The 24,215-nt window shown below is 42.1% G+C and overlaps 1 protein-coding gene across 1 annotated transcript in view; it reads right to left on the reverse strand.

Annotated features, from left to right (window-relative positions):
- The window catches only part of ACTN2 (actinin alpha 2), a 66,461-nt gene that overhangs the window by 18,122 nt on the left and 24,124 nt on the right, over window positions 1–24,215 (reverse strand). Inside the window, exons 7-13 of the mRNA XM_058165934.1 lie at window positions 22,753–22,834; window positions 20,006–20,091; window positions 9,441–9,533; window positions 7,953–8,183; window positions 6,967–7,114; window positions 4,660–4,810; window positions 713–821 (exon numbers count right to left, since the gene is read on the reverse strand). Coding sequence (XP_058021917.1) covers window positions 713–821; window positions 4,660–4,810; window positions 6,967–7,114; window positions 7,953–8,183; window positions 9,441–9,533; window positions 20,006–20,091; window positions 22,753–22,834 — 900 coding nt within the window. The remainder of the gene's footprint in view (window positions 1–712; window positions 822–4,659; window positions 4,811–6,966; window positions 7,115–7,952; window positions 8,184–9,440; window positions 9,534–20,005; window positions 20,092–22,752; window positions 22,835–24,215) is intronic.

Genomic DNA, 24,215 nt, shown 5'->3' on the forward strand with positions numbered 1-24,215 from the left:
TGAGTTGCAGGTCAGATTTCCGGGAGGAGCATGAAAAGATTGGGAACCTCTGCATTAAACCTATTTAAACAAACTTTGTTATGAACTGTAGAAAAAAGTCATCAATCAGTTTTTCCATGCCAAATTCAGTCAGTTGGAACTGCATTTGACAATAAGGTAACAATTTTTTTTTTATAAATCAGTGTATAAAGCCTGACCAATAACCCTGCTGGTTGGGGATTGTGGATAATGTAGTTCATTCCCACCCACTTGAAGAATGCTGATTCCCAACAATCTTGAAGAGTGTAGTGCAGGAGTGTCAAACTCAAGGCCCTGGAGCTGAATCCGGCCTGCGGGGTACCTAGATCTGGCTTGTGGGGCTGCCCTGGAAAAAGCGAAGGACTGCCCGCAAAGCCTCTGTCAGTGAAAAGAGACTCCCAAGCTGTGACAACCTCCTGCAACCCTCTGCCAGAAAAAACCGAGCTCGGGAGGGCCTCTGGCAGAGGGTTGCAGCAGGCTGTCACAGCCGAAAACAGAACTTGGGAGTCCGTGTTCGCTGGCAGAGTGCTCGAGCCCCCACAGGCACCCCCGACACGTGTGACATTGAGCTGGCCGTGCCCACCCTGGCCCCCCAAGGTCAAACACAACCCTGATGCAACCTTCAATGAAATCGAGTTTGACACCCCTGGTGTAGTGCTTTAAAGAGTAAAGCTATTGTCAACATCTACTTTACCTCCAATACTTCTCTCCTTTTCTGGGTAAGGGTTCCCAATCTATCCCACTGATCACATATTTTCTGACATCGATCATTGACACTTGCTGCATCATGATAGTCTAGCTCACTGGGGGAGGAAAAGGATACAAGTTTAGCCAATCTTCACAGACGCCCCAAATAACCAGGGGGTTCAATCCACACAATTCAGAGAATGCTGTGTTCCTAATGTGACAGCTAGTTTTTCCCTTAGGTGCTGCAAATTGCAGGTCCCCTCCAGTTCAGAATATGCACAGGAGAACATAACCTTTAAATTCCTTTATACTCTACATTAATTTTCTAATCTGAAAATTAGCAGCAATCTGAACATAATTTGTACATACAGCCGGAGAAGAGGAATGCATCATTCCAACGATCATCACAAAAACACATCCAAGATTTTTATTGTAGAGAAACAACATTCGGAATGCTACCTTTTGGATTTCTATTTTCCAGTCACTAATCTCATGTGCATTAGAGTTAATCTTCCATTCATCCACACGGTTGATTTGAGAGGGAAAACACTAATGTCGTTTAGAAAGAAAGTGCATGGCGTCTACCAGCTTTTTACCCATGATTTTATATATAATGGAGAAGTATGATAAGAATGAAGTTATTTGGGCTTCAAAAATCCAAACGATCAGTAGAGAACATGCCATATTCTTACAGCTCTCAATAACTAGTGATATAACATCCATTTTACTTTGGAAAACATATACATGAAACATTGGGAGAAACAGCTGAGAAACATAACACTTCTAAACCGCTTCCCCCAATTATAACTTACTTTTTCTGCAGGGCTTTTGTGCCCTTAATATTTGCCATGAGGGATGCCCTGCCAAAAACACCTTCAGGAATTAATCCTAACAACTAGGATTAACAAGAAGCAGGTGGAAATGCTGCGGTCCTAGTTTTCTGTTTTTTTCATTTGACAGGAGAGATTCCAAAGAGCATTTCCTAGTCTTTAAAAGAAGCAATAACACTATAATACTGGATATATCTACTCCACAAATATCAGAGACCACTTTCTTAATGTCTCTTGGTTTCCCCTTGGGCAAAAACAAGACAGACTTCTGGAGGTCAAGGAAATAATAGTTTTTTGTCATTTATTATTGCAGTCACTTTTAACTTTCAGATATGTTTGTGTGGTTCTAAAGAGACTGGACATATGTACTTTGTCCTCAGCTAGTTGTTATTCTGAATGCCTCATCATCAGCTACATTTAGCTCTTGGCTACTCTTTGAGTACTCCTACTACCATTAGTAATGGTATGCCATTACTAATCAAAGTCATTATAGTAATGTGAGTACATATCAGTTTAAGTCCAAGGGTTAATCAAACATAAAATATATTATGAATTTAGGCCTGAGATGGGATGCTTGTAAATATTTCTACATTTAAATAATACTATAATGAATTTTAAGTAAGATTTTCATAAATAGGGAATAAACACTCTTGATCTCAACCAAACACAGAGATAATGTTTTTAGTTGAACACAACATGTTACGTCTTTAAGGAATCTCATGGCGGTAATGGCTTCAACAAGCAATGGTATAGGGCTATCACATTGGCACTGATAGTCTGGATGCCCACTAGATGGCAACACAGAGACTTCTGTATATATGAATAAATTTATATTTAAAACATTTATTCAAAATAAGCAGATCTTTTTCTAAGCAGATGCTCCTTAGCCACCATTGTCATTCACTAATTCTTGTGTCACTTTTTTATATTCTCTTACAACATACATGACATTTAACAGAATAAGTTAAAGAAAACTGCAATGTTCTCAATAGATCAGTTCATTGTGAACTCTGCACAATTTTTCTCAACTCATTTCTGATTCTTTTCTTGTCATCATTTATCACAATTAAACAAGACAGTTAACCCACAACCTATGGATTTTCACATAACGATCTAAATGACATCAATTTGTAGTTTCCAACATATACTTTAGCCTCTTCATAATAAAACTTACACATTCACTCCGCCGCAGGTATTCAACAACTCCATTTTATTCATAATGATTACAGTCTTTCTCTGAGTTTTACAGACATGCATCTTATTCTCCTTCACTTAATGCATTAGTTCATATTTCTTAGGCCTCAAACATTCCAAGCTGCACTCTTCCATATGCCCTGATCGTCATACATATTCCTCTCTGCCAACCATCAAACCTTTGGTCAACTGAAGCATTCACTCAATGCTTCTCAGTCATATATAGCAGGTATAGGTGAGTTTTAGTTGCACTTAGGCTACCTGCATTTCCTGCTATGGCAAATATGGTACTGGGCAGTTTGGACACATCTTGGCCAATATGCCAAAAGTTTGGCCAAAGTCACTTTGTTCTGTACATGTTCACACTAGTCTGTGCAAGTAGAAATTCTAAACTAGTGATTGCTCTGCAAGCCAACATATTGCAGTTCATGAATGTGTTGCTTTATACTCAAGATGCATCTGTATTCTTTTCCTTCACTGAACAGATTTGTACTTGAAGTACAAATATATTATTTTTGGAATTATACAGTTGCGGGAACTCAATGGCGGCTGCCTTACTCTCATGGCACACATACAGCAGTCTCTATGCAGAAACCATTGTTCAACAAGACTTCAACAATTTTAATCTTTATGATTTTAGCAATCTCAGCTGCCATAACAGAAAATGGTGAAGCTGACACTGAACTTTAACCAGCATAGTCCAAGGTCAAACATAACAATTGTTTTCCAGAAATAGCAACCTTGCATTGCCAAGTGGTGGGAAGTAGAAATATAGAGCTATGCCAGACCAAACAGCATAAAGAACAGTATCATTCTCTCAAAGGAACTGTACTACTTATTGGCAGTATTTAACCCACCTTGTGCCCAAAATTTCTTAGCTTGCCCATCTTTCTAAGAACAATTCCCAGAAAAGGAGATTCATACTTTTCTGATTATTGTTTTTCAATCAAAACCTATTTAACGAGAAATACAAAAAGAGTATTCAACAATACCATCACATCAGACTGAATTTGGTCTACTAAAGGAAACTGTCCCATCCACCTTGTTTCTGATATTCATGTCCATGACATTATGTTAAGAATCAGACCAGTGTCTCCCATTCAAATACTAACCATGGCTGATCCTGCTTAACTTCTGAGCCCAACATCCTGTCACCTTGCAGCTTATGCTCCTGGCAAATAGCAATCAGCATTGGACATGACTCTCTCCTGTTCCTACACTAAAATTAAATAATCTGTAGTCTTCAGGTGTTTTTGAACCCAAATCCCAACTGCTACAGCAATATCACTAATGCTGAAAAAGGATAGATTTTGTTGTTCAGTAGCACTTGATGAACTCTGTTAAATCAGCATCACAAAAGTGGATTTAAAGTCTGTAGAAGATCGGAAAGCCTGTTCACATGGGATGGACCAATTTGGAAACACATCTCTGGCTTAGAGTTATCACCCACTTTTTAAATATATAAATGCCTCTTTAAACAAAACAAAATTTTGCTACCTTTTTCTATTCTGTAGATACATGTATAGATAGAAAATAACGTCAAGAAATAATATCAGCATCTCTGCAAACAATCTTAACAGTGAAGATTGCAGTAACTGAAAAGAAATTAGGAACTGTAAAACAGCTTTCCTGTTTAACATCGCTTAGATTAAATGTATTAAATCAGAACTGACCCTTCCACTTCAAGATTACCAACCAGAAAATGAACCAGAGAAAAGGTGTATCATTAATTTAGCTTGGTTGCCCTGCAAGCCAGCTCTATTTTTAGTTAAGGAGGAAATCAAAAAGATTTTCAGGGAGCAGGCCAAGATAATAGCACTTGGAAAGTTATCTGTGGAATTTTTACATTGTACCTATGACACTATCGAATTTATTGGAAAGAGTTTATCGGGTAAATGTCAGCAGCTGTGTGCCTCTAAATGGAACATACTTCAGCTCCTGGGCAATGGCAGCGATCTGTTCCACCCTGTCCTGGTGAGCAGCCAAGTCGCTCTCAAAAGCTTCATGTTTCCTCAACAAAGCCCGGATCTCTATCAGGGAAGCAGCTTCATAATCCTTCTGCTGCAGAATCTGCTCTTTGCCTGGTAGGAAGAGAGAAGAACCAAGCCACTGAGGTGGGATATTGGCCAGCACTGGTGACTAAGGTCCCAAAGGCAAGGAGAAATGACTGGCATTGTCAAAGAGTCCAACAGTAGTAAAAGTCACATATCAAATGATATATAACAGTGACATTACTATTTAGTTGCCCAGAGTATAGCAGCAAATGCCTCTTTAGCTGATTCCCATTCCCCTTTGGCCCTGCCTGACCCAAAGCTGAAGCTATAATGATTACAAGATGGTGGTGATGACAGCACTTAGCAATAGCACTTAGGCTTATATACCGTTTCACAGTACTTTACAACCCTCTCTAAGCGGTTTACAAAATCAGCATATTGCCCCCAGCAATCTGGATCCTAATTCCAAGGAAGGCTGAGCCGGTGAGAATTGAACTGCCAAACTGCAGGCAGCCGGTAGGCACCAGAATTAGCCTGCAGTACTGCATTCTAACCGCTGTGCGGTTAGAGGTGGGTTTCAGCAAGTTCTGACCAGTTCTAGAGAACCGGTAGCAGAAATTTTGAGTAGTTTGGAGAACCGGTAGTAAGAATTCTGATTGGCCCCGCCCACATCTATTCTCTGCCTCCCAAGTCCCAGCTGATTGGGAGGAAATGGGGATTTTGCAGTAACCTTCCCCTGGATTGGGGAGGGAATGGAGATTTTACCGTATCCTTCCCCTGCCACACCCACCAAGCCACACCTACCAAGCCATGCCCACCAAGCCACACCCACAGAACCAGTAGTAAAAAAATTTGAAACCCACCACTGGCCACCACGGCTCATAAGGTCAACCCACAGATTCCTGTTGAAGAAGGCCTCTTTCCTGAATAGCAAATACTGCCCAAAGGCTCCCGTTGAATGATTTAAACAGCACTTTAGCAGCTGTTCCACCATTATTACACATAGAATTGTATTTTCTTCAACTGTGCATGGCTAAAAGCACAATGTGTGAAGAAACACTTCAGGGAAATAAATAGGAAGGGGTGGATATGTGGAGAGCATGGTTTCCAACCTCTCCCAATCTGCCACACAATGGCAGGTTTGCTCTATTTACTTTAATATGGCTTTATTCATACTTCGTTATTTGTCCCGGGATTATTTTTCTAATACTTCAAAAGCTCAAAAAGTTTAAAGAAGGCTACTTTCTATATGCAGATAGGTTTTGAAAGCTTCAGTGTTTTCCCAGAGCAAATCTTTAGAGAGCAGTGAATGCCCCATGAACAACTATATTTGCTCCAGGCATGATAGCACAGCTCTTGACCTGCACCGCTTGTGAATCACCATGAGGAACATGGTTTTACCACCTAGGGATGCATGGAATTTCAAGATAATTAAATAAAGAATGAAATACGACGGCAAAAACAACCAAAAGGTGACTCAACTCGACCCAAACATCTCTGGAAAAAGTCAGGTCTTGATGGCTTTTCTAAAGGCAAGCAAATCTGGGGTTTAGCATATAAAAGGGAAAAGACTATTCCAGACCACATGGACTCCCACCAGAAAGGCACCTTTCTACTTACTACCCATAAGATAGCAATGTGAGGGAACCCGAACATATCCTCCCTATGGGAGCATGGTGGACAGGCAGATATTTTTGGGACAAGGTGGTCCCACAAGTAACCTGATCTTATGCCAGGTATGAATTTAAAGGTTAAAAAACCAGCATCTTGTGATGAAGATGATCCAGCAATGATCTCTTGAGGAGACAGATCTACCACTACCTCTTTCAGAGCCAGAACCACCTCCTACCACAAGGAGCCAGAACCACCTCCTTCCACAAGGAGGAGCTACCCACATTCCCCCACAAGACTTTGTCACTTCCACCTTCTTAGCTGGAATCCAACTCAGAATGAATCAGAGATATCTGCTGAATAGGATTACATGTCAGCAGCAACCTTATCAGGAGCCAAGGAGCTATCAGACAAGTTAAACCTATTGACTTTCTTTTTATTTTACAATTGATATTTTAGTTCTTGCCTTTTGTATCCCTCACTCTATTCCTGCCCCCTATGTTGTTACATATTCTTCAGCTCTCTTTCTTATCCACTTTTTTTTCATTTGAACCATGCATTTGATTTTAAATTCCATTTCAAAGGGAAAACACTGGATAGATATTTTTGCAGGCAAAGGAATCCCAACTTACCATACGACCAGGTTTCATGCGATGTGGCCTTTTGCCTAAACTTAGCAGCCAGATGTTCAAGACGTTCAAGCCTTCGTATTTCATTCAACAGCCATTCCTCATAGCCCTTCTCCGCTTGTTCAAGTCTTTGCCAAGCACTGGCAATATCCTACAAAAGCATGGGGATATTTTAAACCAAATGAGAATCAGGAATGGATGAACAAAATGCTGAGACTCTAATAATATGTAGGAATGACCTTGGAAGACATGAGGGAGAGCTTGTAAATTGGTATGTAAAAGATGTCTTAGCCCATAGAAGGGAGGAGGACATAGGAAACATTTCAATAGGACCCTCCTTAGTTTACTCTGGAGAGTAAAACAAAAGGAGGGAAAAGATGCTTTTGTCAAGGTTCCAGAAAAACCTCTTCTGCATAAAGAAAACTCAGAAGCCATTGTCTTTAGAGTCCTTTACTAGCATGAGGAAACTGGCACACGATGAGTGAAATTCCAAAACTGAATTTCCAGATTCTTTTCCCCAGTTATACAAACCCCAAGAGTCCCACCCCCCTGACCCCTTTGATGGTCACATGGTCCCACGTTCTCCCAGTTCATTCGAATATCTTCTTGCCACTCTTCCTGCAGATGTGAACACCATCCGACCTTGACCGTCTGAAGAATGTTACCATACCCCTCAGCCCCCGTTCTTCCCCTCAGGGGAAAAGTGTGGCAGCGTCTGGAAACCTAAAGTCTAATATGGTTTCCAGGCCTGACAGCTTTCAGTCTTTAATGTCACCTAACAATAAAGATAGAGCTAGTACTATTGGTTGTACGTCTTGCCTGAATTACCTCACGAGGCTATTGAAGATTGAATCACATCAAAACTTTTACCCCTCTGGATTTGTTCGCAATTCCCTTATAATGGTTGCTTTGATGAGATTTAAGCAATTTTTTTAGTTTCCAGAACTGAAAGGTTTACTAGCATAGAGACCAAATGCACTGCTACTTACTGAAACCATCTTCCCTTCTGATGGCATGAAAGCTGGCCTGTTGCTGATCCTTAGTTTCGTCTGCAAAGTGTTGAAATTGATCTCCAACTGGCATTTTTCCTGGACCTTGGGAGGCTTGTGCTTTCGGCGATAATCTCTGAAGTCCTCTAACTTCTTTTGCATAGCTACCATTGTCTTCTCTGGGGTCCTGTTTTCCAGCCAAGGGGTGGTACGCCGAATCCATTCTAAAAGCTGTTTGCACATATGTAGACATGTTAGCAAATGACCAAAAAAATATATATGAAAACAACAATAAAAAATAGAAATAAAAGAAAAAGATTCCTAATCTTAATTTAAGATTAAACATTGGACCAGATTTTTGGGGAGTGGGTTTTCATTTTTAATACTACAGGATTATTTTTTACTTATGGTTGGCTAAATAAGGCATATTAGTATTCATGATAGTGGCGAGTGGATCACCATGCCAAAGTAAGGGGAAGCAAGCATTTTATAACTTGACAAGAAGAGAGAACCCAGTTATTGCTTTCCAGTAGACTACTATGGTTGTGAACAGTTGAGCTGTTAAGGACAGGGCATTCTGGGTTAGGCAGTAGCCATGACCATTTTGTGTGGCAGTAAATTCCAAAAGAAAAGTATGGCTGACAATTGACAGAGCCAGTTTGGTGTAGTGGTTAAGGCATCAGGCTGGTCCCCTCTTAAGCAGGAAAGTCTGTCTGGGGATTTTGAGTCAATCAATCTCTCTCAACCCAATTCACCTGACAGGGTTCATGTTACAAGGAAAATAGGAAGACAAAGGAGTATTAGATATGTTCATCACCTTTAGTCGCTTATAATAATAATAAAGGTAGGTTATAAATAAAATAAATAAACATATAAGGAAGCCAGGAGTCACTGAAATCCCTTGACAGGATAAAAGTAATTGCTTTTCATTTATTTTGGTTGCTTCCATTTTGTCTGTATGACTGTAGCCTTTATGATTTAGCTGGGTTCAGACAATATGCTAAATCCAGATTTTAAAAAACCCAGTTGATGTGTACACAGAAAGTGCTATGCCCAAAACAAATAAATTCCATTAGATAATGTCCTGTTTTATATAATACACTAATATAATAAGCAAGTTTCCTCAGCATGCTGAACCAATCCATTTTACTTAGTCCACTGTGTTTGTGTGAACAAAGCTCTTATATACAAACCTTTACAATTTTGTCATTTACTGTTTTTAGGGTGGCCAAAATCTAAAATTGCCAACATACATCAGATTTAATAGTTCCTTATTACTGCAAGTAAAAACAAGCATATTTATTTTAATATCCTAAAAAAAGAAACTACAGATATAAATGGAGATTCCTCCCACACTAATTATATTCAAAAAAGAAAGCCTCAGTTATGGTGAACAGCTTTATGTAACTTTTCTGTCCTTATAAAATTACACATAAAATGATTTGGTATCAGAAGCAAACCTCAAGAGTTATGACAAGCTTCGCCTACCTCACTTGCTAGCTTTTCATATTCTTCCATCAACTTTTCATTTTCTTGGTTCACAGCAAGTACTTTACAAATCCGATTAGCTGCTGTTTCTGCCTGGAAAATCCAGAAAATTAAACAGTGTAGGTATGTTGTTAGATTCACACAGAAACAAAATATGAATGATGATCCCATGGCTTCTGCAGCATAAAATAATGAGCACATCCAACCATTGGTTTTTATTAGTTTAGGTACATTATTTTAGTTGTCTGTTCCTTCATGCACGGAATCACAAAATTCTCCAATATCATATAATTTAAGACTGGATGAATTACAAAGTAGGATATTCCACAGAGACAATAAGCATAAACCACATAGATAACTGACATGAAGCATGTTGTTCTTATTATTTCAAGGATGACTTCCTTCTTGCAGTTCCATTTTCTAAAATCAGCGATTGAAGTACATATAAGAGAAAAATTGGGCTGTTTCAGGAATATAAAATACTTCTCATACTGCCATACTTCAGATTCATTAAGCTGTTTCAGTGGATGACACATACAAGGATTTTCATCACCTACGGGTCTAGATAGGTTTGCATTGATATCCCTGCTTAATTGAATCGTGATTAATTTAAAGTTTTACATCACCCTAAAATCCCTTTTTTAAAATACTAAAATTCTACTGAATAATTCAGTAAAGAAAGCTGTTTTCTGAATTCCAAGTTTTTTTTTAAAAAAAATCCAGGCCTTTAGGTTGGTTCATACAAAGTATTTGTTTCTGTTTTGGGGTTTTGTGTGTGTGTGTTTTGCTCACTTGATTATGAATTCATGTGTATGGAGAAACTCTGCTATGAAAAGGCACTTATGTAGCACAATGAAGTCATTCCTGTCGTATCAGCATAGGGGTTAATGGCAAAATTGGCCATTTGCCTGTGTTAGTGCCCACTTCATATAGGAAGCTTCTCTGCATGGCTGAGTATATAGGCATGCTACTGTATGTTAAAAAAAAGTGTAACCTCTTTGTGAAAACTAGCACTAAAAGACATTTCACAGATGAAAACTTCTTCCATCAACCCTAGAATCCAATATGATCCAAGGAGAAGTGTCTTAAAAGTCATAATATGGAATCCACTATGGGAAGTAAATGGAAATATGGGGTTTATGAAGAAGACTTGAGTCTGGAGCATACTACTGAGCTGAGCTGTTGAGATGCTTAGACTTCCAAAAATTAATAACCCAACATTGCACCTTGGAATTACACCCTACAAGGCTGTCCAACAAGGTGCCTTCACTTCCATTCCAAGTGCAACAAATTTTGAAGAGCCAGTGCCCCCAAACAGATCCAACATTAGCCCATGGAGAAACAATGGAGTGTTAGGTTTCTGGATAAAGAATGTGTCTCTTTCTGAAAAACTATTTCTGGAGGGCTGAGAGAAAGTAGTACAGTACTACAATAATCAGGCTTGAGTGCTTCCTGAGTTCTGTCCAAGGTCCTGGAAACCTGCTCAATTCACCATAGCATGCTTGGGACTTCCTGTCAGACCTTCCTTATGACCTGTCATTCAGTTCTATGTTGCTAGGACAGGACAGGACAGGACAGAAATGTAGGTTGGAGATTTACTGACACCAACACTCTTGCTTTCACAAGACACATTTCATTTCTCCAGCAAATATGACCAGCACATCTAGGGAACACCAGATAGGGGGAAAACATTTGATGGATTGTTTGAGATAGAAGATAAGAAAAGTGGCAATTCTGACAATTCTGAATCTTTATTGCACTGCCATTTACTGGGTGAATTCACACAATATACTTAACATAGTAACTGCATCAACCCATTTTGGGATCGTTCACACAATGAATCCAACCCTAATTTAATTAAACAGTTTGGATCTGCACCATGTGCTAAGGCACAAAAAAAAACCCTACCTAAGGATAATACTAACCATGTTTGACATGCTATGCAAATACATGTTAGGCTACAATGGCCAGTGATAATATTATTTCTTAATTAAATGTATGCATTTTGTACATGAAGTGTGTTGATATTTTTCAACTATTGATCATTTATGAGATTACTCAATTTATTAGAGTAACTCATATATTTTCTCTATGTCCTAATTTTCTATGGCATTTTTTAAAACTAGGGATTCATTTGTTACTTGAATTCTTTTAAATATCTTTGTTCATCTGTAGGTATAGCTATAGCTTTTTAAATTCTCATATAAATATTTGTATATTTGTTTATTAAAGATATATATATTGTCAAGCAACTAAGCTAAAAAGAGAACTAAAAAAAGAGAAATACAATTAATAGCAAATAAAATAAATAAATGACGATGAGGATGACAAACCAGACAGTAACAAATCAAAGTGACTTCATGGTGCAGTGGTGGGGCAGTTGTTAGAATGCAATATTGCAAGCTAATTCTGCTGACTGCCAGACTGATCCTCACCAGCTCAAGGTTGACTCAGCCTTCCATCCTCCTGAGGTCAGTAAAATAAGGAACTAGATTGCTGGGGACCATATGCTGATTCTGTAAATTGCTTAGTGGGTGCTATAAAGCATTGTGAAAGAGTATATAAGTCTAAGTGCTATTGCTATTGCTATTTTCCTTTGCCAAATGCCAGGCAAAAAGCCAAGCCTTTGTGGCCTTTCTAAACAACAGCAAGTTGGGGCCATCTGGATCATGGGGGGAAATCTTATTTTAGAATACAGGAACTGCTACAGAGAAAGCTCCAGTGTCCTGATAGATGGCCTTGTTTAATCAAAGGACTCTGGAAAATGTCAAACAGGTTGCAAGGTTGAATTGGCCATGCACATAATGTAGGAAACAGGCAGTCCTCCAAGCAACCAGGCCTTTTTCCATTTATGGCTTTATAGCTAACAACCAGCACTTTGAATTAAAAATCCCATTGAGTTTATGGGGAAACACAAATGTTAGAAAAATGAGTATTTCTTCCAACCTAGCAGTACTTCTATGCTAAAACATTTATGTTAAGTAGTCTTATAACATTGACATTTTTCTTTGAGAAAGATCTTAGATTTTCTGTATCTAATTATAGTATTGTATTTTAACTGTAATAAATAATTTCAGTAATTTTTTAAAATCACTCCTGACGTAGTAGTTTTTAATTTATGAATCTGGTCATGACCCCGATTTAATCTGATTTTAATTTATGAACCTGCTATAAAAATAACATTTATTATCTCCTAATTTCTTTATAAAATACACAGAAAAGCCATAATCTTAATATATGTATGTAAACGTATTTTAATCTAATTACATTTCATTGAAGGAAATTTAATAGAGTCATAGAAGCAAAAATAATATAATCATGAACTAATGTAAAAATAATATTCCCAAAAGTAGTTAGTGACAAATGTCTCAGGATGAATAATTGTTGGAAAAAGCAACTATCAATTAATTAATTTAGCAATATTAAGAACTTCACATTCTATTACATACACTTTGATTTGCAATTTTTCTAGGTTTATTGATGCCCAAATGTACTATACTAACAAATAGTCATTTCAAAGAAATAGCAGTGTTAATCTGTTATAATAAAACTAGACATTTTTTCAGTAGCATCTTAAAATGCTAGGCGGCGGGGGGGGGGTAGGGGGGCGTTGGCAGCGCCCCCTGGACCCTGCCTGGAAGACTTGGCCAGTTTGGAAGTTTGGAAGTTGGGTCTGGAGTTTGGGCGTCTCCGGTGGCGATGGGAGGAGCCCCGGAGGGGCTGCGCCCCAATGAAGATCTGGAGGGCCGCCCGGGCTCCATCGGCCTCTTTGAACCTGCGGTGGCGAGGGCGGCGGCCTGGCCCTTCCCTCTCCGTCGGGCGTTGGCACCGGTGAGCCCTGGGTCTGCTGGCGGATTTGGCGACGGGTGTCCCCCTCTCATCTGGGGGAGCTCCAGTGGCCTGCTCGCGGTGGCGATGGGGGCGTTTCCGGTGGCGATGGCCTGGCGGAGGCGGTGGGCGGCGGCGGCCTGCCCCGGTGCTTTGAAGTGGCGGATGGCCCGATAGGCCCAGGGTGGCTGTGACCTTGCCCTAGTGGCGCGGATATGTGGCAGCGCCGGAGGAAGGCCCGCGGGTCCAGCGGACACCCCTCCACTATTTACCATCTTTATAACATCTCTACCATCGTTCCTCTCCCCTTCTTCCTTAGCCCACCCCAGGTCGTTTGTATGGGGTGGTGAACTGACTGAGTCAGCGGTTTTGTCATCTACCGCACATGGATTATCTCGAACTATTTCCCATCAGGACAGACTGGTCATGGTCATTTTATCATCTGTTATGACTTTTGCTGCCAACTTGACCAGCCCAGGATGGGCCTTGCCGGACCGTCTCAGTGATGCGAACATTTACTGCGGCTGACCTTCTTGCCCTGCGAGATGCCCTCTCTGGGTCTGGCCTCCAGATTATCGAGGGCCCACCTTGAGGACGGGCTTTGGAGTCCCGAGAGGTGGCATCACGAAAAATAGGAGGCTTAGGGTTTTTAATTGGCTGTTTTAATAGATTTTTAAGGGAGTTTTAAAGGGATTTTAAGGGGGAGGAAACCGACGGGCTTGGGTTGGGGGTGGGAGGAAGGGGTGGGTGTTGGGGTAACCCGTCGGGGAGTCCAGTTCCTGCACATGCTCGTGGCGGGGTTGGTGGGTCCGAGGTCATGGGGAGTCGGTGTTCCATTGGTGAGGGTGGTGCTATTTCCACGGTAAGGGGAGGGGCAGATATGGCGGAAGTGGGGCTCATATCGTGTTAGGGGGTGCGCGCCGATGCTTACAGGCGATCGCGCGCCCCGAGCCCTCAAACTTCTCCCGTTCCCCGGATGGTCAGGATCCTCAGGGCCCTGGCCTTCGGCTGATGTTATGCAATGCTCGGTCCGTGGCCAATAAGGCCCCCCTAATTCACGATCTTATTCAGGGGGGTGCCGCGGACCTTATGGGCATTACGGAGACCTGGTTGGGCCCAGAAGGCGTGCCCTTGTTCAGATGTGCCCACGGGTTTCCGAGCATGCCATCAGCCGAGGGCCCAGGGTAGGGGTGGTGGGGTGGCGGTTGTGATTAGAGAGAGTCTAGAGCCGAGGGAGACCACTGTACCTCAGATTGCCGGGTGCGAATCCCTCTTTGTGAGATGGGGTCATAGATGTCAGATGGGCTTGCTGGTGGCGTACCTGGCTCCTTGCTACGTGACAGCTGCCCTGCCCGAGCTCCTGGAGGTGCTTGCTGGGTGGCAGTTGAGACCCCAGACTTTTAGTCGGGGGACTTTAACTTGCCATCGTCCGCCTGCCATCGACGGTAGCTCGGGAGTTCATGGCTTCCATGACGGCCTTGGACCTGACCCAAGTAGTTGATGGCCCTACTCACGTTGGGGTGGCACTCTGGACCTGATTTTTGTCTCTGGTCAGTGGTTGAGAGATCTGGACTTAAAGGAAATAGTCATTGAACCTTTGTCATGGTCAGATCACTCTCTTCGCCTGGACTTTCTGACCGCCATTCACCACCGCAGGGAGACGGAGCCGACACGTTGGTTCCGTCCCAGGCGCCTGATGGACCCGGAGGGGTTCCGGACGGAGCTTGGGCCATTTCCTGAGGGTCTGGCTCACGGCTCGGCTGAGGAACTTGTTGCGCCTGGGAACGGGCCGCGCGGGGCCTTAGACCGGTCGTGCCTTTGCGGCCTCTGACCCAGCGCAGGTCCCAACCAGCTCCTTGGTTCTCCGAGGAGCTGAGAGGATGAAGCGCCGGAGAAGACGCCTAGAGAGTTCCTGGAGGTCTAGCTGCTCAGAAGCTGATCGGACACTAGTGAAGTCCTATACTAGGGCTTACCTAGTGGCAATGAGGGAAGCGAGGCGCATCACGCCTCCTCCCTCATTGCATCGGCAGATAACCGCCCAGCCGCCCTGTTTGGGTGACCCGCCTCCTCCCTCATTGCATCGGCAGATAACCGCCCAGCCGCCCTGTTTGGGTGACCCGCCTCCTCCTACACCAGGGGAGCGGGATGACCCGCTGCAGGGACGTGCTGAGGAGTTTAACGGTTATCTATACGATAAAATCGCTCAGCTTCGGGATGGTTTGGACCAAGATTGCGGTGATACGGGTGAGACGGCTGAGGGTGGTCTTGGTGACATTGTATGGGATGAGTTTGACCCTGTCGCTCCCGAGGACATGGACAGGTTGTTGGGGAGGCTGAATGCCACCACATGTTTACTGGACCCGTGCCCCTCCTGGTTGGTGCTGGCCACGCAGGAGGTGACACGAGGCTGGCTCCAGGCGATTACGAGCGCTTCTTTGGTGGAGGGGGTCTTCCGCCGCCTTGAAAGAGGCGGTGGTGAGGCCCTCCTCAAGAAGCCTTCCTGACCCGCTGTTTTAGGTAATTATCGTCCGGTCTCCAACCCGCTCGTAAGGTTGTAGAGAGTATGGTGGCATATCAGTTTCCTTGCACCTGGATGAAACTGTCTATCTAGACCCGTTCCAGTCCGGTTTCCGACCCGGTTACAGCACGGAGACGGCTTTGGTCGCGTTGGTGGATGATCTCTGGAGGGCCAGGGATAGGGGTTGTTCCTCTGCCCTGGTCCTATTAGACCTCTCAGCGGCTTTCGATACCATCGACCATGGTATCCTGCTGCGCCGTTGGAGGATTGGGAGTGGAGGCACCGCTTATCGGTGGTTCTCCTCCTATCTCTCCGACCGGTCGCAGTCGGTGTTGACAGGGGGCAGAGGTCGGCCCCGAGGCGCCTCACTTGTGGGTGCCGCGGGGTCGATTCTCTCGCCTTCTGTTTAACATCTACATGAAGCCGCTGGGTGAGATCATCAGTGGTTTCGTGTGAAGTACCAGCTGTATGCGGATGACACCCAGCTGTACTTTTCACACCGGACCACCCCAACGGTTATCAAGTGCTGTCCCGTGTCTGGAGGCCGACGGGTCTGGATGGGGAGAAACAGGCTCAAGCTCAATCCTCCAAGACAGAGTGGCTGTGGATGCCGCATCCCGCACAGTCAGCTAAATCCGGCTGACCATCGGTGGCGAGTCATTGGCCCCGATGGAGAGGGTGCGCAACTTAGGCGCCCTCCTGGATGAACGGCTGTCTCTAGAAGATCATTTGACGGCCGCCTCCAGGAGAGCGTTCTACCAGGTTCGCCTGGTGCGCCAGTTGCGCCTTTCTGGACCGGGAGGCCCTATGCACGGTCACCACGCCTCGTGACGCCTCGCCTGGATTACTGCAACGCCTCTACATGGGGCTCCTTGAAGGGCATCCGAGGCTGCAGTTAGTCCAGAATGCGGCTGCGCTGGTGATAGATGGAGCCCTCGTGGCTCCCGTGATAACACCCATCCTGCGCAGGCTGCACTGGCTACCTGTGGCCTTCCGGTGCGCTCAAGGTTTTGGTGACCACCTTTAAAGCGCCCATGGCATAGGGCCGGGTTATCTACGGGACCGCCTACTGCGACCAGATACCTCTCACCGACCCGTGCGCCTCACAGGAGGGACCTCAGGGTGCCGTCAGCTAGGCAGTGTTGCCTGGCGACGCCCAGGAAGGGCCTTCTCTGTGGGGCTCCCGCCTCTGGAACGAGCTCCCCAGGACTCCGCCAACTTCCGGACCTTCGAACCTTCCGTCATGAGCTCAAGACACATTTATTCATCTGTGCAGGACTGGCTTAGATTTTAAATTTTATAGGGGTTTTAAATTGATTTTTAATATTTATATTTCTATTTTTAATGATAGGGCATTGGAATAAGTTTTTTAAAGATTATTTTAATTTTGTATATTGATGTTTTATATGCCTGTGAACCGCCCTGAGTCCTTTGGGAGATAGGGCGGTATATAAATTTAAATAATAAAAATAAATAAATAAAATAATAAAATAAAAGAATAACAGAATTATTATTATGCATTAGCTTCAGTCATGATAAATAAATGAGAGCCACACAATTATTTTTTTACTCACAGTTTTTTTAACAAAAAAAAATATTAATGTTAGGAGAAACCTGCAGAAATGTTGATTGGAATTCCAACAATCTGTAATTCCCAGTTTAATCTTTGATTAATTCCAAATATTTCTATTACAGCTAGCTAGCTGGTGTTTCATCTCTACCACTGGTAATGTAAACAACAAATTATCAGTGCACAATCACAAAATATGATGTTAAGGGAATCTATGCTATTATCTAGGAGGGGAAAGAAAGGAGTGAGGGAAGGAGGCAAAAAAGAGGAATGAATTAACTTACCTCTGAATTTTTACCCAGAAAATAATAAAGTGAGGATGATTCCTTCAGTGGCAATAATTTTTAATAAAATCCTGTAAATCACTTTACCAAATATTACTCTCCATATAAAGTATACCCTGAAATCTCTGCAGACAGCAAAAAATTATGTGGTATGTCCAGAGGACACCATCTGTCCTCACAGCTGGTTGATCACGACCCTGTTGGGCCTGAACCTTTTACAAACAAGTCTAGATTTTCACATATAGAGAGATTACTACAATATATCCGGTTCACATAACCAATGACCACCTTGGCTGAGAAATTCCTGAAGGTCTAATCCCAGTTTGCCTGATGATTATCATCCTGGGGGAAACCGCCTCAGGGATATTTTTATGGCAATTCTAGTTTTTCAGTAGTTTAATAGCAAAGGTAAATGCTTTTTCTAAGAAGATTGTCAGTCCTTGTCGCTCTCCTCAGTGATGATTAGCTGCAGAAAAATCTCAGACTTCTCCAGAATACAGAGTACAGAGTATTAAAATATTTATATTGAATCTGAATAATTCAGACAGTCTAATCATATTAGAGCAGCCAGAGACATACTTTCCTTCCGTCATTATAAACTACCTTGACATTGCAAAAAAGATTTTTTTTTCCCCCAGTGGGTAAGCTTTGTCTGGAAAATGGTGGTGGCCTTTGCAAAAGTGATAAAAATTATCACAGTAATTATACAGGTAGTCCTCGACTTAATAGCCATTCATTCAGCGACCATTTGAACAGCACTGAACAAAGGGACTTATGCAGGGGTGAAAATATAAAATTTGTTACTACCAGTTCTGTGGGCGTGGCTTGGTGGTGGGGGGTAATGTGACTGGGTGGGCTTGGCTAACTTTTTTTTTTTTACTTTTAAAAACATTTTTCTACAATCTCTTCAGCTGAAGAGGTTGTAGAAAAATTGCTTTTAAAAACCTCTGATGATCAGGCAACTCAGCTGGGATTGCCAGAGGAGCCTTTTAAAAGCTTTTAAAGGGTTCTGACGATCCCAGCTGAGTTGCCTGATTGCCAGAACCTTTTAAAAGCACTTTTTTACAGCCTCTTCAGCCGAAGAGATTGTAGAAAAACTGCTTTTAAAGGGTTCTGACGATCCCAGTTGAGTTGCCTGATCGCCAGAACCCTTTAAAAGCATTTTTCTACAACCTCTTCAGCGGAAGGGGTTGAGAAAAAATGCTTTTAAAAGGTTCAGAGAATCCCAGCTGAGCCGCGCAATCATCAGAGGTTTTTAAAAGTAAAAAAAACACTCTCTGATGATTGCGCAGCTCAGCTGGGCATGCAGGGGGGGGCAGAGATTTTTGCTACAGGTTCTCTGAACCACCCGCCACCATTGCTACCGGATCAGGCAATCCGGTCCGAACTGGGAGCATTTCACCCCTGGACTTATGACCGCAGTCTGAAGTCCTTACTTCAAACACTCATATGATCAAAATTCAGCTGCAGCCACCTTTATGGCCGTAGAAGAATTGCAACCCCTCCCTCCACTGGGAGGACTGGGAGGCCTCAGCTAGCTAGGCCACTGGTATGTAGAAACCTGCCATGGGCTGAAAGGCCTCGGCTAGCTAGGCCCACCAGTCTGTGGGGTGCCTTTCTCCATCCCTATCACTCCCAAGAGGTTTGGATCTTCTGCCTGCCCCATCATGGCCACTTACCTGTCCTTTTTTCTGCAGCTGCTGCCAGATAGGCCCAGCTGTTATGGTTTTAATGAAGGCAATCTTTCTCAAGGCTGGTCCAGGATCAGGAACTTTGCGGGCTGACTTTGTGTCCTGTCTCTCTAGCCTTCACTACCTTTCTAAATTAGCATCCACTTGGTTCATCTCTCAGCAGTTACAGGGAAAGGGAAAGAAAAATAGACCCTGACAACAGTGGGACAGGGAGAAGATCCAGGCCTCTTGGGAGTTGGAGGGGAGGCAGGGGCCCCACACATAGGCTGGCCTAGCTGGCCTGTGGCAGGTTTCCCCATGCTGGTTAGTGCCAGCCCTGCCAAGGCCTCCCGCACCCTGAGGCACCTTTGCACAATTGCTTTAATGATCGCAGGGTAGAGAACTGAGATTGTTCTTTGAGTGAGGTAGTCACGTGGGTGCCTTGCTTAATGACCACAACAAATTACAACCCAAATTCCAGGGTCAGTTGTGCTCATAAGTCAAGAACAATCTGTTTTTATTTATTCTGTATGCATCTCTATATGCTTGTTTCTGCGCGTCTATTACTGCAGTGTCTCTAATAACCCCATATACTTTATTTGTCAGTCCTAATTAAAAAAACAAAGTGGTTTCAGGGCTAATGGAAACCAGAAACACACAAAGCACACAGCAGTCCAAAAGATGATGATGAATACCTGCTCAGCTCCAGCAAAAGCATGGTAGAAGCAAGAAACATAAGTCATGATTGCTCTTTCATCAGGCTTGGGGGTATTCACAATGTCTATCAGAAAAGAGAAAAGAAAGAAAACAAGCATAATATGTAGAAGAACAGTAGCAAGCAAGGGAGACACAACAAGTGTTCCATCTTGTTCTCTGTATTATTAGAGCCATTTCAACTGGAAGAAGAAAACATTGACACTAAAATGGAAATTCTGGAGAACAAAATTTGAAAATATCCAAGGTTTTTGAGAGGAATACTTGCAGACAAATTAGCTGTTGGCAGGCTATATGGTTTGATTCAAAGACATCGGCGTATATTCAGGAGTGTGTACATGAAGAATCAAAGTAATCAAGAAGATAGGTGCTCCTTCACATTCAAAATTCTGCCCCCCCCCACTTTTACAGGCATGGGTTCAGTCCTGTAGAAATGTCTGTCATCTTGACTTTTGTTATCCCCCTGAGAATACCCCATGTCTGTAATTACACAGAGAGATTGTTTGAAATGCTGAGGTTCGCCTGACTGGACTTTACAATCTGAGGTAACCATATATTGTGTTTCTGAATGAACAGGGAAACTACTGCCGGATGCTTAGAAGTTTCCACCTGTCAAAGGCCCTTTCTAGAAAAAAAAAAGATAGTATTATAGTTCAAGGTAGTATGTCATATCTGCATTGTTGCTTTCATTGTTTAAAAGGAATCATCTTTCAGGTACAAATTTCAACGCATAATATTATTTTACAAATAATAATTTCAATGCATTACTATCTCAATGCATTATTAGTACAAATTTCAATGCATTGTTATTTTACTTCCACATGGCAGAGATTTAATATTGTCCAACACATAAAGAATGGATCTGACAAATGCCCTCAAATACCGTGTGGAAGTGTGAAAGAAAGCTACAGTGTTTATTTTTTAAACAAGGACTTTCTGAAAAATACCCATAAGGGAGCAAACTGTATCTTCTAAAAAGAAAAAGAAATCAGAAAAGAATCACAGGATAAGCAAAAAAAACCCCCAAACCAATACATTATCATAGCAGTCACAGAGCAAAAATACTCTACTTTCCTAGCACCAATAAAAACAATAATGATAAGCTATGAAATCTTTTCAAGAGGGTTGACTACTCAATTATTTAAATAAGCATGCCTGGTAAGCTTGATCCCATCTTATATACCCCAAAATGGACATTAGGTTGCCCAATTCATTTCTAGTTAAGAAGAAATCTATGAAAGCATGTATTTTCACTGAAGATATAGTTTATAGATCTCAGATCATTTCCCATCAAGACTTATATTCCCCTCAAGGACTGACTAGATCCATATTCCTTTAACAGTTAATTTCAACCTGAAATAAAACAACCTTTCTTGGGATCTGTCCAGTGACAACAGGAGAAAAGAGATTTAATGAACCTGACATTACCCTGTTAAGTCATTCCAAAAGGAAGACAGGTAGCAAGCAAGAAGCCAGTAGATATCAGTTGGCCCTGCCAAACTCCCCTGACCTATCCATTTTTTAAAACTGAAAAAAAAAATCAATTGGGAAAGTGGCATGTTAAAAATGTACTGTATTTCTAAGAATGCCTTGGGCTTGCATAAATCTCACATCCTTAGAAAACAAATAAGATGAATAGCTGCAGGGCAAGTCTTTCTTTAAAAATGAACCCACTTAGCCCTGTAGAAAGACCAAGATAAAATCAATGAAGAACATCAGGAAATTAGTGTTGGTTCTTTTATGCCTTTATTTTTTCTAGTAAATTGACACTTCCACCGTGGCAGCCATGCTGAAATAAGGCAAGTACCAGCCATTCTTTCAAAATTTCAAAACTGCCAGTGAACGCAAAAGAATTGCTTATCTGTTGTAAATCATGAAACAATTGTAGCATTGTACCATGGGTGAAGCAAATGAGGCAAATAAATCCAAGTAGCAACATTAGATGGGGACAAGTATCTCAACACTACAGAAGCTGTAAAAAAACAAACCCAAAAAATCAAGTCTTTTTTGCTCTTGATTCCATAGCCTAGCAATAATAAACAAGATGGGATGACAAGTCATTTCATAGGCCTGAATTATCTTCAGGGAATATTTTCAGGGAGAGCGTGGCTAAATTGTGCTGATAGATATTGCTCTCAACTGACAATATTCAGTACCAATGCTAGTATTCTTCGAAATTGTCTAAGAATGTGTTGTTATGCCTCTGCTACCTGGACTAGGGGAAAAAGTCAAGATGGCAGCTGCAACCCCAGAAATGAAGCTCTGCCCTTTTTAAAGTGGCTTGTATAAACAACAAACATTAAAAACAGGGATCGGGTTCAATTGCGTAGTCTGGTCTTCTTGTCCCTGACTTCCTGCATTGTTTTAGTTGCCAGGAGTTTTAGAAGACAATTATTTTAGCTGCATTTAAAAATAATTCTAACTGATACAGGTCTTCAAATGATATTTTACTTGAAATCTCTGGATTTATGTTTCTGAATTACTTGGAAAGCATGGAGTGTTTAAGGGATAACTAAATGAAAAGAAGGGGGACTGAAAATTGTCTTCCCCCTGCTATTAATTTCAATTACATCAGAGAGCATTTTCTTATTCCAGTCTAAATGGAAATGATAGGTAGAATGCTGTTTGATAAATAACTATGTGAAGGATATCCTTTTCTTATAACATATGGGACAAAAAGACTTTAACAGTTGCAACCTGCTGCCTATTAAAGCACATTAATTCACACCTTCTGCATCCAACATCTTTGGGATATCCAGGTGTTTTTCAGCAACCTCCATGGCCAGGTTTATATTCCCCAGGGGGTCGTCCTGCACAGGAAGCAGAAATTACAGTTGGTAAGTCCCCTATTTTAAGCAAGGTTGCAGCAATTCAAAAGCAAGGACAGAGTATGTTAGAGTTTCACTCAATAGCAGCATTTTAAAATAAGATTAAATTCTCCCCCGAGAAGCATGTAAATACCAGGCAGATTTCCACTGCACCATGTCTTCCATCTTGATATTTTTAACCATACCCTGCTGACACTTATTCCCAAGTATGTTTGTATAATATAGAAATTAAACAGCTGTCCTTTATATCTTTTTTTTTAAAAAATGTTTCAATGGAATTTACTCCAATGCATGGTATTGACATTCAGTAGTGAAATCCAAATTTTTTTACTACTGGTTCTGTGGGCATGGCTTGGTGGCTGTGGCGTGGCTTAGTGGGCATGGCTTGGTGGGCGTGGCAGGGGAAGGATACTGCAAAATCTCCATTCCCACCCCACTCCAAGGAAAGGATATTGCAAAATCTCCATTCCCACCCCACTCTGGGGCCAGCCAGAGGTGGTATTTGCCAGTTCTCTGAACTACTCAAAATTTCCCCTGTTGGTTCTCCAAACAGCTCAAGATTTCCGCTACCGGTTCTCCAGAACCTGTCGGAACCTGCTGGATTTCACCCCTGCTGATATTTCAGGGTTACCAGGGAACTATTGAAAGAAAAACTGTTCTTGTAGGACAGATTTTGGAAGTGCTGCCTTCACTTAGGGCTCCTGTTTTCACCTTCCCTGCCCTTAGGGATTTCTCCTGTAAGCTTGAGACAGTCACACAAAAAGATGGATGTGACTTTGCTGTTTGCCACCTTGCTAAACTAAAAGCTTAGTTGTTAGTTATGCCTGGACATTTAACTCATGCTGCATATGAACCAAACAATGTGTGGCAGCCATAAATCAAGCTTTTCAGCTTTGCATATTGTATGAACACATACCCTAATGCATCAATGCAAAGAAAGATCCTCTATGGCTCTCCAAAGATTTCCAGAGAGCAAAGAAAGGCATGCAGAAAGAAAAACTAACATGCACACAAGTGCACACACGCTCCCCTATCAAATCTACAATGTCAATATATTTAAATTATTTTTGGCACAATCCGGGGAGCTTTTAGACATGACTAATCCTTACTGGAAATTGGTGGGATATAAATATTGTGTAGTTTACTTATCTTCATGTCAGTGTTTTGTTTTGTTTTTACATTTATATCCCGCCCTTCTCCGAAGACTCAGGGCGGCTTACAGTGTATAAGGCAATAGTCTCATTCTATTTGTATATTTACAAAGTCAACTTATTGCCCCCCCCCAACAATCTGGGTCCTCATTTTACCTACCTTATAAAGGATGGAAGGCTGAGTCAACCTTGGGCCGGGCTTGAACCTGCAG

This window comes from Ahaetulla prasina, chromosome 1 (genome assembly GCF_028640845.1).
Source record: "Ahaetulla prasina isolate Xishuangbanna chromosome 1, ASM2864084v1, whole genome shotgun sequence".
In the NCBI taxonomy this organism is placed as follows: Eukaryota; Metazoa; Chordata; class Lepidosauria; order Squamata; family Colubridae; genus Ahaetulla; species Ahaetulla prasina.